The 18,508-nt window shown below is 40.3% G+C and overlaps 1 protein-coding gene and 1 long non-coding RNA gene across 2 annotated transcripts in view; one reads left to right on the top strand and one right to left on the bottom strand.

The window, feature by feature from the left end:
• The window catches only part of LOC120719210, a 43,948-nt gene extending 41,560 nt beyond the window's left edge, over positions 1-2,388 (top strand). Inside the window, exon 4 of the long non-coding RNA XR_005692634.1 lies at positions 716-2,388. This is a non-coding gene — a long non-coding RNA (uncharacterized LOC120719210). The remainder of the gene's footprint in view (positions 1-715) is intronic.
• fam210b (family with sequence similarity 210 member B) lies at positions 1,649-13,155 on the bottom strand. Its single transcript, XM_040008206.1, has 3 exons — positions 12,421-13,155; positions 5,304-5,497; positions 1,649-2,487 (listed from the first exon to the last, which is right to left on the bottom strand). Exons 1-3 carry the CDS (start codon positions 12,922-12,924, stop codon positions 2,271-2,273), a joined length of 915 nt encoding a protein of 304 aa, XP_039864140.1. The 5' UTR covers positions 12,925-13,155; the 3' UTR covers positions 1,649-2,270.
• Positions 13,156-18,508: the final 5,353 nt, after the last annotated feature.

Below are 18,508 nucleotides of genomic sequence, written 5' to 3'. Positions count from 1 at the left end.
TTTGCAGGTAATTTTCTGGTTTCTGTTTGAAGTCCTGCAGTAGTCCAGTCGTGTTTGAGCAAGCTCGTGCTGAATGGCAGATAAACAGGAGAGCGAAAGAGGGATTGCATTCAAGAATGTGGTCTTAAAACAATCATTAGCAATACAACAAATATGTAATGACGCTCCTCTTCATGCATTAGATGATCAGGCTTCACACACTCATGCAAAGAGGTTTGTCATGTTTCAATGACTGAAGTTTTCTGTAGACGTTTCCCTGTAAGTAGCTTTGTAGCTGGTTCTGCAGGAGGTCTGCTCTAGGAACACAAGTATAGATTAGTATGAAAAGTTTGGTTTGGCCAGCAGAATACAATACTTTTAGCTTTTACCTGTGTGTTGTCTCCCTGAGGCTGTTAGGCTAACAGAGCCCCCGGGCATGCTGACCATCTTTTAAAGGTTCCGAGTGTAAATGAGGATGTTTTGGAATAAGAACATCGTTTTATGTTAGATTGTTGACCATGTGAGGAGATATTTATTTAAAAGTCCCTTGCTTTTTCTGTAGTATTCGTTTAATGTTAAAGATTATTAGCCAAGCTGTGTGCTAACTTTACTAGTTTAGTTTAGTATTTAATATTTAACCATACAATGGTATGGCAAAGAGGTCAGTTTGTACTTTTACTTCTCGGTGTCTCTTCACCCTCTATTCATTGGCCTGCCTCTTTTTCTCCTTCCATAGAGCACCGCTGAATTTTGAAGATTCTGACCTTGGTGTGTTGCCTAAGTACTCTTGAGACACTTGGTAGCAGTGTAGAAAAGCTGCAGCTGGAACTATGTCTCACCTGTGGACGTCATTGTTTTGGTTTTGTGTGCTCTTCAATGTTGGTGAGTAATGGATCATCTGCACCTCATCTCTCTAACCATGAATTACTGCGTCAGTGTGGTGTGGCATGGAGGCGATCGGTGCTGAGGGGTTTTTGAAGCCCAAGTTTCTTCACAGGACCCTTCAGCTTCAGAGTGAGTTTTCCTTTGTTTGGGTTTCTCATCTTCCTACTCCCAAGAGTCTCTGTGGGGTTCAGGTCAGGTGAGTGGGCAGACACAACAATAGATGATCAGCAAACTATTTTGAAGACCATCACCATCAGAAGACGTGGAAGCCCAGATCATCACAGATGGAGACACTGGACTTAAAACACCTTGAATTCTGGGATCTTGATTTCCAAATTACAAAACAGCTCTAATAAAATTAGTTATTAATCAAAAGTGTTCATAATTACAAAGGGATTAGATTTGAACATCAGCAAAGCCAGTGAGACATGCGAGACTCAATCGAGGGTAAAGGTGGTGTACAAGGAGCGGTCTCTGTTCATTTGGCAGATTGAGCTCAAACTTTGTTATTATTGTTATTACTTTTTACAATCGGTACTCTGGTTTTTGCATTGCACGGGAAGAAAACAACTTTCAGTGCTGGAAATTTCACATTAGGGCTCTAAATAAGAAAGCAACTGTAAATTAGAGGTTATATAATCAAACTGCACTCAGTAGCACTACAGTTCTCTCTGCTCATTGTTCTGTTTAAATATGAACAGAGCTGCCAAAGGATATGGTAAGATGATATGTGTGAAGGTGATGTGGTATCGTTCAACAACAACACAAAACAACCCAAATATTAAAGAGAAATTCTCTTTAATTAAATACTCAAATCAGGAAACACAAATGATTCAACATTCTTCATCCAAAGTTTGCAATGAGCTTCACTCGTATTAGTGACGTTGCAGTTACTGCTTCTGTTCTTGTATTTGGGGGGAAACTGTAAGAAAGGAAAAAAAGGAACAAAGCCTCCAGAAAGACTGAAGGGATCGGAAATGGATGCCAAGAGAGATAGAAGGCAAACGGCAAAAAGGAGGACTGAAAAGTAAGGTGAGAAGAAAGGTAAAGATGAGCAGAGAGGGTTGCAAGCAAAACACCAGAACATGGCCGAGTCAGCTGCTGGAGAACGGTGCAGGAGAGATTAGCTTAATCTGACAGTTTAATTAAAAATAACACAATCCCTGTTCACTCTTCTGATTTCAAATAAATATTTGATACATTTAAGTCCTTATGTTTGATGAGCCAAAGACTTCAAACCACAGTAAAGCATTTGATCACTTCGATCTGTTATAGCGATAAATGACGAGGGAACCCGAATTCACAAATGTGAAGGTGTTTCAGTTTGAAGCCAGATGAATAAAGATTTACAGGCATTAGGCCATTAAAGAGGTTTGTTACTCAATGAGGCAGCAGAGGAGGGGCCATCAGGGTGCAGGTGTGGGAGGTTTGAAGAGTCCAGTCTTTCTGAAGTAGCGCACAATTAGAGGCACAGACACCAGAGTGATGCTGATGCGAACAGGAGCGAAGAGCTTGTGAATGGCGTAGGCCAGGACGAATGTGCTGGTTCCAGCGGCCATCTTGGACTGAACGAACGCCTCGCTGAAGCCCAGTTTGCACAATATGGCAGTCATGTCGATCCCACTGGGAACACAGATCACAGGAAATCTGTAAGTTGGGACCAGAAGGTGTTTGTGTGTATATACACAGTTAGGTCCACAGTACTCTTTTTTTTTTTTTATGTGTGCCTCTGAAAAACACTACAAATGGATTTTAAATCAGTCCCGTCTCCCTCCCTTCCCTCCCACCGTGTCGCAGCAGATGGCTGCCTCTCCCTGAGTCTGCTTCTGCCAGAGGTTTCTTCTTGTTAAAAGGGAGTTTTTCCTTCCCACTGTCACCAAGAGCTTGCTTGTAGTTGTTGGGTTTTTTGCCGTTTCTCTGCGTTTTTGTTTTGTTTCTGTCTTTACCTTACAATATAAAGCGCCTTGATGCGACAGGTGCTGTTATTTGGCGCTATGATTGAACCAATTAGACTTTAAGCTTTAATATTGTGATTTTTACCAAATTATTGCATTAACTGTTTAAGTATTAAGCCATTTATTTATACAGTCCCACATTTTGGGGGTTCAAAAACTACTTTAACCTTGACTAACCTTTAATTCCAAAATCATCCACTTTAGTTGTCTTTTATGGTTGCAGGACTTTCAGCGTTGCTGGCCGTTGCATTGTTTCTATTTAAGAATGCACATGATTGCTGATTTGATCAATCTAACATTTTGGCTCTGTCTGAGAGGTTTACTTAGATTTTGATTATGTGAGTAGCTACCAAATGCAATTTAACAGTATTTAAATTAATAGCCTATATATTAGTTGATAGCTATCGAATAGTACACCATGGACAATGGAGGAACAAGCTCTCTATGAAAGCTGGCTATGAAACTGCTCGTCAGCAAACTGTCCGATTACTTTTGACCATTTCAAAATAAGAAGCAGCCCTACAATTAAAGCTGAGGGTTTGTACTTCAATCACACACCTTGATTGTTTGATTTGTGCACAGAGGCAAAGATACAGAGAAATGTGTCTTTGTCCAAATGCATCCAAAAACTTTTTAATTACATGAGTGAAAATAGTCCACTACACACACACACACACACACCCCAATATATTGGGCCATGCAGCACATTTGCATTATCATCATAATCCCTTAAATAAAGAATGACGTGATGACCATGTTTGCTATATATACATTTTTCTTATGTTTTTTTATGGTATGTTTACGTGTTACTGTAAGGTGACCTTGAGGGTCTGAAAGGCGCCTATAAATGAAATGTTGTATTATTATTATTATTATTATTATTATTATTAGATTGATTTTTCAATGTAAAAATGAATTAAAATATAATTAAATACATATATTAAAAATATTTTTAGGATTTTCTGCTGCAGCATTAGTAGTGAATTAGCATAGACCAGAAATAATATGATGTAACATCTTTTTAAAACTGGTTTCCTCATTGCCTGTTGCATAAAGTTGTAATTCATCTTGATCTCCACTAGGGGGGACTGTTTACAATAGAGAATTTATTGTTTTTGTTTTTTTAACTTCACGTCTTCTTAACTTGAAGCTATTAGCACATGACTTCTGATCTGCCTTTAAAAGGCTACAGGCACCACTGCCTTCATGAGAAAAGTTTTGATATAGTTTTGCAATTTTGACCCGACCTACTTTGGGAAGCAAATATGCAAAGAATGTGCCAACATGAGTCAGTCATTACAGCACACAGTCACACACAGTTTGAGTCAGCTATATAAAGCGATCTGTCTGCACTCTGGCTGCTGTGTGCTCAGCACACAGCCCTGTATTAGCACACCACATGCCTGAGCGCTGTGGCTGCACAGTGATAATGCACAACAGTTGCAGAGTCATTTTTCGGTTCAAGGGTCATTATCAGCTACAGAAGGAAATCTCCAAGCTCTCAGATTATATCTGTCAGGCCTCTCTGGTATTCGTGCCTCTGGCCAGACAGAAAATTGTTTGAGCTGATAAAGTAGGGGTGTGTTGTGCTGTTTGACTTTTAACCGTCTATGACTGTCAACAGACAGAACGCAAGGACTTTATATTTTGCAAGTCACACAACAACAAATCCTTGAAAGATGAGTAAATTAAACTTGAGCATGAATTTGTCTGCATCCAGCGCCAATGTAATAAGGCTGACTGTCTATACTTTGCTATTGTCTCATGAATTGGTCCCATTTACTGCCAAATCTATGTTCCTCATTGCAAAAGCACATAAAAAAAAAAAACTGTTTTCGCTTCAGTTAATGATTTCCTACATTGTCCCAAATGGCTGCGAGAGGATTTCAGAAAATGTGGTATTCAGCTGTGGATCAATGAGGACTGTTGTTTCACAGTCAATAGAAAGCAGAAAATCCTCTAGTATAAAGACTTCTCCATAAATCTGATTAGTGTTTGGTGCATCTACAAAGACTCTATTCTTTGAGGACCCATTACTGTCGAGCAATGAAACAAGATGTTCATTTTTTTTGCCCCACATCAGATTTTAGTGTCGCTACTACATGACATTGTTACATTTTTGTGATTAATTGTTGGGAATTGTTTTTTGGAGAAATGTCAAAACTGTCTCTGCCTTTTCTTTAGAATAGTAAATATCTTTTAGACTCTAAAAGGTGGCTGTAATGGGATACTTTCATCATAGATTGAAACATAGTAGCTTTAGTAGCTCCCTTTGCTTAGGCATCAGTAAGAAGGGAAAAACAGATCACTTTAAAAGTGTTGAGGTATTCTTTGTAGATTTTCTCTAAGGTGTAAAACTGTTTTAAGTATATGAGGTGACTTAAACTTCCACTTGTAAGTCAATTTTATCAGTCTTTGACCTCATTTCTGTAAATCTTAAATGTAAACGCCAATGCCTCGTGCAGTGACCGGACATTTTGTTACCTGGATACTAGCATGTAGAACATTCCCAGAGACATGAGAGAGATCCCGATGTGAAAGGAAACTCCCACTGCTCCATATTCCTTGAAGACTTTCTTAAGCTGCTGGGTTTTGTTGGGTTTCCCTCCCTCTGGCTCTCTGTCCTCCAGGCTCTTCTCCGATGACGTAGTAGAAGCCTCCTTTAAAGTCTGAACATCCTGTACAAAAACATGAGACGCACAACATGAGACGGGAGGACGGACTCTGATACCGTCTCTGTTGCTATAGGAAGCAACAACAAAGACGGTGGCTGCAAGGCAAAAAAGAGAAGACGTTTGCCATGAATTAAAATGAAGTTATTTCATTTTCCATTCAAATACAACTGCAGATCACTTTGATATGAGTATTATGACATCAAGCACAACAAAGCCAAAGAGCACAATCACTGGCAACACATGGAACTGTGGAATTGACTAGTGCTGTGGATCTATAGACAGTATCTGCAGATAACTGAACTGCTTTACTAAACAAGTGTGTAAAAGTTTGGAAGCCGAATCCATAAAAACAAAAATAAAAGAAAGAAGAACACAATACAACTACACAACATCACCTCCATCTTTCCACCATTGCTGTTGTGCTGTCAGCACGTTTCACTTGTGCATGTAATTACAGAGTAATGTTGCTTAGCTGGTTAGCTACCGGGAGCTGTGGTTGTAGTGCCTGGTTTTAACATGCTGGTCTTATTGCAACATTCAAAGCATCCAGGTGAAAGGTTACTGTAAATACATCAAAATAACTTTCCTTAGTGAGCCTGAACTCTGCACAAACAGTCGTATCTTGGAAATGTTGACATGCCATATTTGTTTTGTTAGGACAGATATAGAAACGAAAGTACTGTTATAATGTGGAGCAAGCTGGTCAAACAAAGACTATTTTTATGACCCTCCTATTCAAGGAGCAGCCGAGTCAGCTGATTAAACACAGGCTGCTGCGTCTGCGTTGTTTAAGTGAATCACATTATCACTCTCCCTCTCACACACTTCATGTCAGTCACTTTGTGCTACACAAAGAGCCTCTCACACACGTCGGGCTGCGTTTGTGAGCCCAGACACGCACCACTCCAAGATGAACAAGCACCAGACACAGTCCAGCTGCCCGACACGTAACAGGGAGCAGGCAGGTCACTCAGTGTGTGTGAAGCAGATTAGTAAACTGCAACACACAATAACGACATTCAGGCCACAGCGGACGGCAGACTGCAGCAGAGCAGCGACGGCGGACACTTGAGAACGCCTGCATTTGGAAACCGTATGTAAATAAACAACCCTCCATCTGGCCTTATGGCTAAGGCCGTAATGGTTTTATATCAGTAAGAGCTTCAACAGATGGTCAAAAAGAAACAAGTTTCGTGTTGTGAAATAAGTTTTCAACCTTTATTTTGAATCAATGTTTAAGTACATCATTTGAATCTATAGAAAAAGCTTTCTTTTAAAAAAATATATATTAAAATAAATAAAATCTGCGAGTAGTTTTCAGCTTTTAGTAAATGGATTGTGTGAATGTGTTTACTGAACACGAATGAACTCACTTACACACCTTAGAAATGGTTCAGTTTACTGAAATCTTAAGCCATCAAAGCACAAAAGCCCAGAATTTGCACAACCCTGTCACCAGTGCTACCACCGAGGCCCGGCTGTTTGCGAACATCTCTGAGCTGGTTGCTGCAGCTTTGCATATCCATGAGAGCACAGTGTTCATGGTGGATATCTGATGGAGCAGAAATCCAGAGAATGCCTTAAACCGTATTTGTGCCATTCTTGTGGCAGCTCCCCAACCTGCAGTCGTTTGAGGACTATGCCCGAGCCCACACTGCAAGAGTGGCCCGGGGCTTTCTAGATCAGGGGGTCTTTGATGAATAAATCAATAAATCCTTTTTTTTTTGGTACCGGTTCTGGTTTTATTTTGTTGTATTTATCTGCGACAAAAGGCTGGTCCGTGCAAATATTGTCTGACAAACTGGTCCATAGCAAAAAAAGGTTGGGGACCGCTGGCTTAGTGTACTAATCGGGTGGAACCAGATAATCTTCCACGGCACACCTATGTGCCGCGACACAGTGGTTGGAAAACACTGTTCTAGAGGAAGCCATACCTTGTATTAAACATCTTATATATATGCGTATATTACAGTTTTGGTTTGTTTCATTTACAGCCGTCGTCATATCGAAACATCAGGACTCAAAACTGAAACCTGCATGAAATTAGAAATCAACGATCAAGTTGTTCATTTAATCAGAAACATAAAAACACAATCCTCTGAGCATGGCACGCTTTTTCCACTTTCGACTATTTGTTCAGACATGTAATGATACAGGTGTGCTTACACGGAGAATCTGTGTCAACCTACTTTTCTCTCCACACAGAAAACTCATGAGGCTTTTATAACACATTGATAGAACGGATTTGAGTAAAACTAAAATAATAAAAATAAGTGTCTTGTTTGCTGTAACAGTTACAAATAATTCCATGTAAAAGCATCTTGGTCTTTAGAACTACTTACTGCGTTACTATGAGCCCTGTACATTATTATACTGTAAGTTCAAGTAGTATACTAAAATTATCAATCATCTGAGTGACAGCACTGCTCCACAAAACAAAAACAAGAGTTGCATGAAGGCTGGGACTCCTTGTTGGAATAATAAAGAACAGCTGACTTTCACAGCTTTAACATTTTTAAAAGGCACACCCTGAAGCCAAAAGCTGTCTAAGAAACTATTGTGAGTGTTGCACACCCTGTTATCATAATGCATAGATTAAATTAGAAGAAATTTTTAATAAAGTATTTTCTCCCTATTTATACTGGACTAAATGGGAGACTAAATGGAGCAGCTTAGTATTAGATGACTTGGGGCTATTGTGACCAGTGGTTACTCAAATATCTTCTCTGCTGAAGAGGAAACTTGATCTTCCTCTGGAGGAACACACACACACACAACAGGAAATACCTCCCGGGTGCATTCAGCTATTTTTTCACCATGTTCAAAAAAAGACTGCTTATTGTGCCACTAAGCTTGACGTGTTTATGTAGCTAGCTGTCCAGCTAGCAGCTAAGCAATAATCTAAAGTAAATCCTGCAGGGATGTGGATGTGTGTGCTTTTATATGGAGTTTGAATGGTCTTTGAGACATCTGCAAATGTGACATGTTTGGTTGTTTTTAAAAATTAGGACCGTTAGAGGCAACGGAAGGCCATTCATTGCTATGTGTGACATTTAGCCTTTACATACAGTAACTTCCATTCATGTCCCTTTCTGCTTTTTAGGCTGCATTGAGACTGCGCTTGCAGACTCTCTTTGTGGGTTTTAGTCAGCCACTTAATCAAGAAAGCAGTAACAATGGTGAAGAAGGGAAGATGGGGAAAAACAGGCATATCTTTTCTCTTGGCTACAATTTGTCTTGCTAAATTTTGGCCCAAGCTCCTGGATGAAGCCACACTCTTGGCAATACATTCACCGGGCTGCCAACAATGGACAATGGCAGAGTCCGGGGTGGGTGAGGGAGCAGGCCTTTGCTTTTCAGAGGCGAGAAAGGCCAAGCTAAAAGTAAAGGAAGGCAACGCTGTGGGAGGGTCATGTGAGCGAGCAGCTAAAGGGAGTTGTGCCAGGGAGGGTGTATAGGAGGGGAACAGTGGGACTGCTGTGTCTGATAACAGCTTTTCAGAGGCATGAAAACACATGTGACATGCAAGCAAGGACAAAGACACACTCACATGCAATGCACAGGGCTGTCAGATTCTCACAGCACGATTATTGTGGCCATAAAAACTGACGAATACTACACTGCCACAATTTCTATGGAAACGTTTTAATACATACTGAAAATGCATCTTTAGCTTTTAATGCATCTCGTCTCACATTAGCAAGTGCATCTGTGACCATAACTCTGCAAAACTTTGACTGTTTTGACCCAGCCAATCAATATATCACATCGGTTCCTTTAGGTAATTGATAGGCTATTTTATCACAACACTCTAAAGGGGTTCCATCCCTGCTTCGTAAGCACCAAAATGAGTCACAAAGTAAATGAAGGAGGGTTAAAGAGAAAGGAAGCCACCTAAATCGCAGTCAAGGAGAGAAAACTCAAAGTGGAATAGCAAATCAGTGAGCTGGCTTTATACACTGTATTGCCAAAAATATTCACACCCATCCAAATCATTGAATCCAGGTGTTCCAATCAATTCCTTAGCCCCAGGTGTAGAAGACTCATGAAGCACCTACTCATACAAATGTTTGTAGAAGCAGTCTGCTTAAAGATCTCACGATCTGGTGATGTTGTGCCATGGTACCGTGATAGCATACCTACCTGTGCAAGTCCAGTTGTGAGAGTTCCTTACTATTAAATATTCCACAGTCAACTGTTAGTGGTATTATAACGGAGTGGAAATGATGGGGAATGTTGGGAACATTAGCAACTCGGCTGCAACGTGGTAAAATCACAGAGCAGGGTCAGCAGGTGCTAAGGTGCACAGTGCACAGCGATCGCCAACTTTCTTCAGAGTCGATCGCTCCAGACTTCATTTGGCCTTCAGATTAGCTCAAGAACAGAGTGTAGAGAGCTTCATGGTCGACCAGCTGCATCCAAGCCTTACATCACCAAGCATGGTGCAAAGCATTGGATAAAGCAGTGTAAAACACACCATCACCATGTTTTCTGGAGGTGACGAAACACACCTCTCCGTCTGGCAATCCAATGGACGAGTCTGGGTTTCATGGTTGCCAGGAGACCAGTACTTGTCTGAGTGCATTGTGCCAAGTGTAAAGTTGGATGGAGAGGGGGGTTATGGAGTGGGCTTGTTTTTCAGGCCCCTTAGCTCCAGTGAAAGGAACTCTTAATGCTTCAGAATAGCAAGACTTTTTGGACAATTTCATGCTCCCAACTTTGTGTGAACAGTTTGGGGATGACCCCCCCCCTGGCCGATGTTCCAACATGACTGCGCACCAGTGCATAAATAAAGGTCCCTAAAGACATGGCTGAATGGGTTTGCTGTAGAAGAACTTGACTGGCCTTAACCTGACAGAACACCTTTGGGGTGAATTAGAGCAGAGACTGCAAGCCAGGACTACCAGCATCGGTGTCTGGCTGACTCACAATTCTTTTTTCCAATTTTCTTCAGTTTTATTTGTATAGCCCCAAATCACAATAAAAGTTGCCTCACAAATGCACTTCTGGAAGAATTCTTTCTGCCTTTTGAGGGTTATTTTTCCTCTCTGTTCCACAGATATTGTTCAATATCATAGATTTTAACAGTGCAATGTATCGGGTATTGTATTGCAAAATCACTGTATCGCAATACTATCTTCTACTAGAAGTAGTATCATTAGTACTAATTATCTTTAGTACTAAAATAATTAGCCCTGACAAAATTGGATTGGGAGTCACAGAATGACTCGCTTACTCATGCAAAAGCCTACAAAAGACGATTATGATATTAACGTGGACATTATCAACATAATAACCTTATTTCATTTTTTGGATGTGACACTTTAAAACAACATCACTAAAACCATACACACCATACAGCAGGAGAGAAACAGTAAAACAGGAACTCTCTCTCATTAGAGACTGAAGTAGAACCCAGAAAGTGCCTGCTAGGTGTCCTTGAAACACAGTTACACTCAAGCAGGTTCCTGTGGGTGTGTGTGTTTCATTTAACCATCCTTGTTTAATTTATGGTTTCATTTAGGGAACTACAGTTTACACAGCCGTTTACATGTCTTAGGGAGCGTTGCTTTAAATGTGAAATGACTTGACTCCACAGAGAGCTACATGAAAAATGATCATCGATGCAGGGTTCCCAAAGCCCTGTAGTCCATTCCTATTAGTCTGCTATCATTTTTCCACCCATGAAAGCCTGTTTACTGTTGAGTTGCATTGTGGGTAATATAGGCATCAGATTTTGAAAAACATCAGGCTCTGAGAGCCCATTTCTGAGTTAAAGGGAAAACAGTATTAAACGCTGCATCAAATCTAATCACTTTCTCTCAACCTGAATCCAATTCTTCTGCTTCACAAAATAAAACCGTGTGGTGATTTACTTGTATTAGCTTCTTGCTAATAAAAGGTTCATATTTTATCGAGTTTTATGAGAATGTAAGTGCATACCAATCAGAAGATGACGTGTAAGTGAACAAAGATCTACACCATATGTCAAGTGGACACGACATCCTTTAAGGATTTTATTCTCTTTGTGTCCAGATCAAACTGAATGCCATTCCCATCCCATGTAAGGGTAACGTTGCAACCTGGTTATTTCCCTTATCCATTTGTCAGCCTCAACTAACTGTTTAAGTTTTTAAACTAAAAAGTCAAAGAGAAGAAAAAGCATCATTTAAATCTGTCCAAAAACAAATTCTCATATATGAGAACCTTAAACTGATAGATGATTCTTTATCAGGACAGATCCTTGCACGCGTTTGTTTGCTGCTCTTCTAATAAACTAGTGAGATGTTGAACAAGGTAAAAAGCAAGGCAGCATGTTCTTGAGATCTTGGCATGCCCACTGTAGCACTGTAGGTGTGTCCATGTGCTACTGAGTCACCTAAAAATGACGGTAATGTAATCCAGCGTGACCTGTTACACAGCGCACGGTAATAACCTGACCTGTGCCCACACACCTTCAGCTCTTTTAGCATCACGGATGCTGACTCACACAACCACCCACCGAGAGCACGTGCAAGGCGAAGTTTAAAAGTGCTCAGATGTTTGGTGAGAGTGACTCAGCGCCACTCACACACCGTGGGAGCACGCTCGCTGTTGACACTGCAAAGTGTGATCCAACATGCTCTGAAAATGACACATGTGCTGCTTCGAGTACAGGTTTGTCGAAGTCATGTCAATTATACATGCACCACCGTGGATTCACTGCAAAGGCAGGCGGCCCACATAGCTGTGCGCGTCGTGTAGTGTTGTATAACAAGCAGGCTCGCTCACATGAGGGCTGTTATGCAAAAAGAAAAGCGTCTGCTGTTTTGCATAATTCATAAACATGTTTTGAATCCGTTGCTTGTGGGTGATAGAGGCCCGGACGGTGTGCTCACCGGTTGATCTCTAAAACGTGCTGTGCTCGTGTTAAAGGTTGAAATTACCCCTTTGTCGTCGTCAGTCTGCTCCTCGTTCTTCTTAGTGGCAGCCTGTGTGGATGAAGATCTGGTCTGCATGGTCCTAGTGGAGCAGCGGCGACTGGAAACGTCCCAGTTACCCGTAAACAAAACATTACCCGCCGGGTCCCCCCTGCTGTTTGGGCGCCGGTGTGTGAAAACCAGCGGCTGCCTGAGGATTGTACATTCAGCGCTTTCACGGCGCACAGCTACAGCGGCCACCCAGTCCAAATGCGCCCAGTCCGTGCTGGTTACAAACGTAGACGATGTGTCCCAGTTCTGGATGAGTTCCGGGTGCTGTTTACCCAGGTGCACGGAGGGCAGATAGACACGCTTGACGGATGCGCAGAAAAACCGGTGTCGCTGAAACGAGTGGTCCGTGCGCAGCGTCAAAGTAACATCCTTCAGTCTGCTTGTTTTGGCTCGCAGCAGAGACGAACCCGGTGACTTGAAAGCCAGATCCAGAGCCGCTGCTGTGCGACACAAAAGCATTATCGACGGCACTCACAAGAGCTCAGTGTCTCCAAAAAACCAAAGCAGCAAAAAAAAACCCAAATTTTTTTTAAATAACCTCATACAGCGACTCGGTTGTGCCGGGCAACTAATTACGGGCATAAGCAGCTGTAAACATGCTGCCCTGTGCCCTCCTGTATCCCTCCGGTCCTCTTGTTGACCGATTATCAGCAACAGCCAATGAGGGCTTACGCGCAACCGCAGATAGTAAAGCCTGAAGTGAAGGGAGGGGGTACTTAAAGGTATAACCGTGCTCATTCATGTAATTGAGTCGTACGACTTCAAAGGCTGACGTGCGTGTGTGTTTTAAATTCAGGTTACTGAAAATGAACCTTTTAATTATTTATAGAATTTAGTTCAGTTTTTTGCGAGGCCTGAAACTGTTTTAAATACATGGGTGAAGTTAAAATATATATATACATTATAACGAAACATTTATTTCGTTCTCTGGAACAACGTGAACACACACTGTTAATAGGAATGGGACTTACATACTCCCATAAAAAAAACACCGTTCTCGTATAAAATCAAGTGAAAATTGAAAGATAAAAATATAAAATGTTTCACATTTTAATGGAATCCATCCATTAAACCAAACATGCTCAGCTCCAGGTGATGTGAATGCAATTGTGTGTACATATGGAGACAACATTATTTCTGAAAATATATTTGAAACATTCAGAAATAAAATAACCAGGAAGAAAAATTTTTTAAAAAAAATTAAATTATAATCTAATGTAATCTCATATTAAAACCATAAAGTCTTCCTTTATAAGCTTACACACTTTGACACTCAAGTGTTTCTTGGAAGTCCTTACTATAAAAGTGTTCACTAAACTGTGTACTAGACCTCTGTGCAGAAAACCATCATGTTTTATGTCCTAATAACAGCAGCTATAGTGGCAGAACAGTTGGATTACAATTCAACTGTAACCCTCTCAGTGTGCTCTGTCAGATAACCCACCTAGCACAAACTGCACTCGTTATTATTGTTTAAAGTTATCTGAGATCAGTGGTGTCATGTTAGAGACAGATAAGGCTGTAGCCAAAGGGCAGCAGAATGAAGAGAGGACAGGAAATGTAAATGTTAAAGCTACAGCAGGTAGAAATCCAGAAAACAAAGCCTGAATTTGAAAATGGACTGTCCTTCTCCACCTCTGCACATATACTGTATATAAAATAGTCCTTTAGTTACTTAGACCTTCATTCTTATGAATGCCAGCAGGGGGTGAATCCTCTAGTTGCAAAGAGAAGTTAGACTCTACAGACGGCTGAGAAAATTACCTGACTTCTCACTTGATTTACAACCTCAGTAAACATTTTCCTGATGAGTCTAGGCTCCCAACAGTTACTTCAAAGTCCTCTTTTAGTTTTTAAAGTATACATTAAGTACATTAAGATTGTGAACATTAATAACATTAACTGGTATCACCACCAAATGGACACTCGGTAATAGTCAGGTCCACCCCTCACTTATGACGTCTGCTCCAAAACCCAAGGTGGACATGACCAAAATTGCCAGCAGTGAGCGGGTTTCTTTCTTCCCATGAGAGTCACGTTCATCTCTCCTTGTCGTGTTTAATCCATTGCACTGCAGCATCTCACATCTTTCCTGTTTGTATCAGTCTTCATTGTACACTGCTCACCTCATCTGCTCTGCAAAGACCAAGATCTCCTGTCACTGCTTAGTTCTAAGTTCTAATGACATGTATTAGTCTACTTTCCTCTTAAACCACTTGAATTATAATATGCTGAAAGGATTACATACTTACATTATAAAACACAGTTATAAAAAAAATGTTGTTTTTGTAATTTTCTTCTTCTCTGCTTTAAAATTGCACGTAAATTCCAACAACAGTGCAAAAACAGACGTCAATATAAGTATATCCTGAAGAAGGAAGTGGTGAAAACGACCAGATCAGAAACTAAAGCCGCTTTAGTTTTAAAATGTAAATCATACTTCCTTAAATATTCCAGTGTTATCAGAGAATGCTGATGTATGCACTCAATATTTAGTCGTGTGCTGAATACTCTATGGTAATGAGGGGAATGTATTCTGCTGACTTTTCTAAAAGAAGTAAACTGTGTCGTTACACCTTCACACAGTGAACGGCAGATATAGACACGTGAGAGAGTGTGGGAGGAAAGATAAAGAGGGTGGGATGCTGGCAGGAAATCCTGAAAAAAAAATGACAATGAAGCTGTGACGGCTCTGACCTTTTCTGAGCACAACCACAAACTCGACACGTGGGCTGAGTTTAAAATGGCAATTAAGTTTAAAATTGAAGTCACGGTTGTGTTTTTGGTCCTATATCCTTTTAGCACCTACGAATAAATAAGACAGTGCTGAATGTTTGCCTCCCACAGACAGCGTTAACTCAAGTTTCCTCTAGTTAAATGGAAAAAAACTGCCCTGAACTTCTATTAATACATGAATTTATGTATTTTTACATCCACGGAGCTCAAGTTGACGTGAAAATTTTGCTTTGTAGTTTTAGGTCAGAAGACATTCAAGTTTAATGCATGAGCACATTTTAAATGGTCGTTCATTAAGCTCTAACTGGTCCTTACATACAGATTAGTTGGAACTAAATATTTATACTAATTAAGTGCAAGGTGTAACTGTGTAGCTGTAAAAACATTAGCTTTAAATGATGTGCATCACACATTAAACAGAACATGGTCTACACAACCTGAAACCTGATAAATGTTGTTCAAGCCTAAATTTAACAGAACCTTTGTGAACACTGGTATTTACCTACTAGCTACTGTTTGTGGTACAAGTGGCAAATTTGAAATTCTTCATTCTAATTGGAAGAAGGAAGTGGAAGATTTATTTGGCTGAATACATTATCTTGGATAAAATGGCCTTAAATATCTCAAAAAACCTAAGAAGGATAACTTAGTTTTGGGGTAAACTGTTCATGGCGGATTAATCCAGAATATAAAGCATAAGGGTAATCCATATATATATGTATACATATATATATATAATATGTATGTATGTGTACAGGTTTACTATTTGGAGTAACCTGAAAAGTGAAAGTTGCACCTGACTTTCACTTTTAAATATGGTGGTTTTCCTACTCTGAAAGTCAGTGGTTTGTTCAACTTTCTAGGTTATTCATCTCGTTTAAGGTCACAATGTTACAAGTGTGACCTCGATTCCAATACAAAGCACGCTTTGAGCTGTACTTGCATGCTGCTTGCACAGGATAAACAACACTGAAGTATTTGTAGGATGTATATTGAGATCCTGTTTCTTTTTATTCTTTATTCTAGTTGCTTCCGTACGTTTTTTGGTGCTTAACTACTCCCTCAGTTTTCAGCCGATTTTCTCCGTTCAAAAAATTCTGCTATTTCTGCTAATGCCGGCTATATCTTTTGGTGCTCATGACTTCTATACTTTTTGAGATATTGAATTTTTTTTTTGCAATATTTTTTGCCCATTTCTGCCATATTATCAGTGGCGTCACTGATTTTCCTTGCTGGGTTGAGCTGTGTTTTAGCTCAGTGAGATGAGTATTCGTTCTCAGACTGGGAGGCCCGGGTTAAAATCCCGCTCATGGCAACATTTCTTTCAGTTAACAGTTAAACTTTTTTAACTCTTTTCAGCAGAAATTCTGCTCATTCACCTCTTTTCAGCAAAATTTTCAGCCTTTTCACCTCTTATCAGCACAATTCTCAGCAGCTTCTGCTCATTTCAGCAGAATTGTCAGTCTCTCCACCTCTTCTTTGTGAGAATGAGTTTGGCTCAGTGAGATGAGTAGCTCCCTTGAGACCAGAAGGGCCAGGTTCAAATCCTGCTCAGGGCAGCATTTTTTTTCAACTTTCAATTTTTTCAACAGACATCTTCAGCGTTAAGGCATCCACACTGCATTTTCGCAGGAAATGCAAATTTTTCTAGTTACTTTGAGTGTTGCATATATTCACTGTTTTGCTTTTTTAGTAGACCAGTGTTCCCTTTTCCAATAAGTAAAAAAAAAAAAGAGCTGTGGTTTAGTCATAGCTTCTAGGTTGGTGTGGCTTCTGCTTTTATACTATCTGTATGTTACCAAATACTCTCTGCAATTTCATAATCACTTATCTGCAGATGGATCTGACTGCTTTCATGACCGAGCCAACTGAAGCTGCAGCAAACACGTACCTTTACTCATCATTACATAGAGTGCTTTCCACTGTTTCAAATTATTTTGACTTTGAGTCGTTCATTTAACTGCAGATGAAAGTGTTGCATGTTCTTTAAATTCTGGGCAACAGGACTGAGGCTGAATCCAACATCAAAGGTTGGACATGTCCACCAACGCCTGTCCAGCACTGGGTCATTGGCTCTCTGTTGGCAGACACTTTCAGTTAAAGGAAGGAAATGTTGCTGCACGTCGAAAGACTTTGGAAACCAGTAAGTCAGGTTTATTGAAACAAAGCGTGAGGTTTTGGACACTGCAGCATTTCCTCAAGTTAATGTTTAAATTATATGATGCCTTCTCTGCTGTTGGTGTGTTTCGTGACATGGAATCAATATTGATAGGATTTTATTGGTAAAATGCCATTATTCATTCTGCTTGTTTGATTCTTTATTAAATCCGTTAATGACACCTCACGCCAAAATAAAGAGGCTTCAAAGGTTTTCAGCATAATCAGCATAAATAGATATCTGCATGCGAAACTGCAGTATCTGTAGGCAGGGGATAAAAATTTGGTACCTGAAACTTTCTGGTTTCCATTTGTAGTGTGTGCTTTATGAAGTAGTCAGATTAGCATGCATGCAAAGTCTGTGTAAAGAGCAAAACAGCGGTTGCATAAGCCAAAAGTCAATCTCAAACCCACGGTTTATTCTCTTTGTTGCCTATGCAAGAAAAGGAAAGTTTTGAGTGACACAAAGTGATATTCAGGGATTTATTCATTCACGGACTTGGTGAATTTGTGTGTGTTGACATGAAGATTGAGCTAAATGCTAATTCAATAGCTGGGACCGCGTCCTCGTTTAGGTTTGATAGTGTTTCTAGTAGATAATGGCAGACGGCTGGAGCGTGAATTGAGGCTGCGGTTTGTGGAAGGCCTCAGACATGGCAGCTCCCAGACCGGGCAGATCCCCATCTACTAATGAGAAGTGAATGAATTGCAAAAGGGAGGGAAGGTGGGGCATGACAACGAGGACAAACAGCTTGTAGTTGGGCGGGGGGTTATATATAGGAAAGAACTGGAAGGGGCATGTATCGAGGAGGGATCCCACTCTGAAATTTCAGGTAAATTATCCTAAATATTGGCATTAAAATTCTTTCACATTCAGTTTTATTCTTATAAGCCAAAGCACCAGAGAAATAATAAAAACTAATGCAGTACAGCTACAGTATAATTTGTGGTTTGTTGCTTTCATAATGTTTTAAGTGAATAAAGACAACCTGATGGTATTCAATAACTTCAGGGCCTAAGATGTAACTGTGTGCTAAGCTTGTTTAGTTTGGTGAACTCTGATCGCGGAGGAGGAATTTGCTGTCAGAACAAACAAACGGAGATTTCATTACAGTCAGATGCCCTCAGAGTAAAATGAAAGTGTAAGATT

This window comes from Simochromis diagramma, unplaced genomic scaffold, assembly GCF_900408965.1.
Source record: "Simochromis diagramma unplaced genomic scaffold, fSimDia1.1 OVJJ01000320.1, whole genome shotgun sequence".
Classification (NCBI taxonomy): domain Eukaryota; kingdom Metazoa; phylum Chordata; class Actinopteri; order Cichliformes; family Cichlidae; genus Simochromis; species Simochromis diagramma.
Note: the sequence above shows the minus strand (reverse complement) of the source record. Positions and strands in the feature narration are given on the sequence as shown.

Coding starts and splice junctions, on each gene's coding strand:
- fam210b (XM_040008206.1), bottom strand. CDS start 12,924: ATGCTTTTGTGTCGCACAGCAGCGGCTCTGGATCTGGCTTTCAAGTCA. Junction 5,498..12,420: donor AGACTGACGACGACAAAGGG/GTAATTTCAACC, acceptor GTTTTTGTACAG/GATGTTCAGACTTTAAAGGA. Junction 2,488..5,303: donor TTCTACATGCTAGTATCCAG/GTAACAAAATGT, acceptor CTGTGTTCCCAG/TGGGATCGACATGACTGCCA.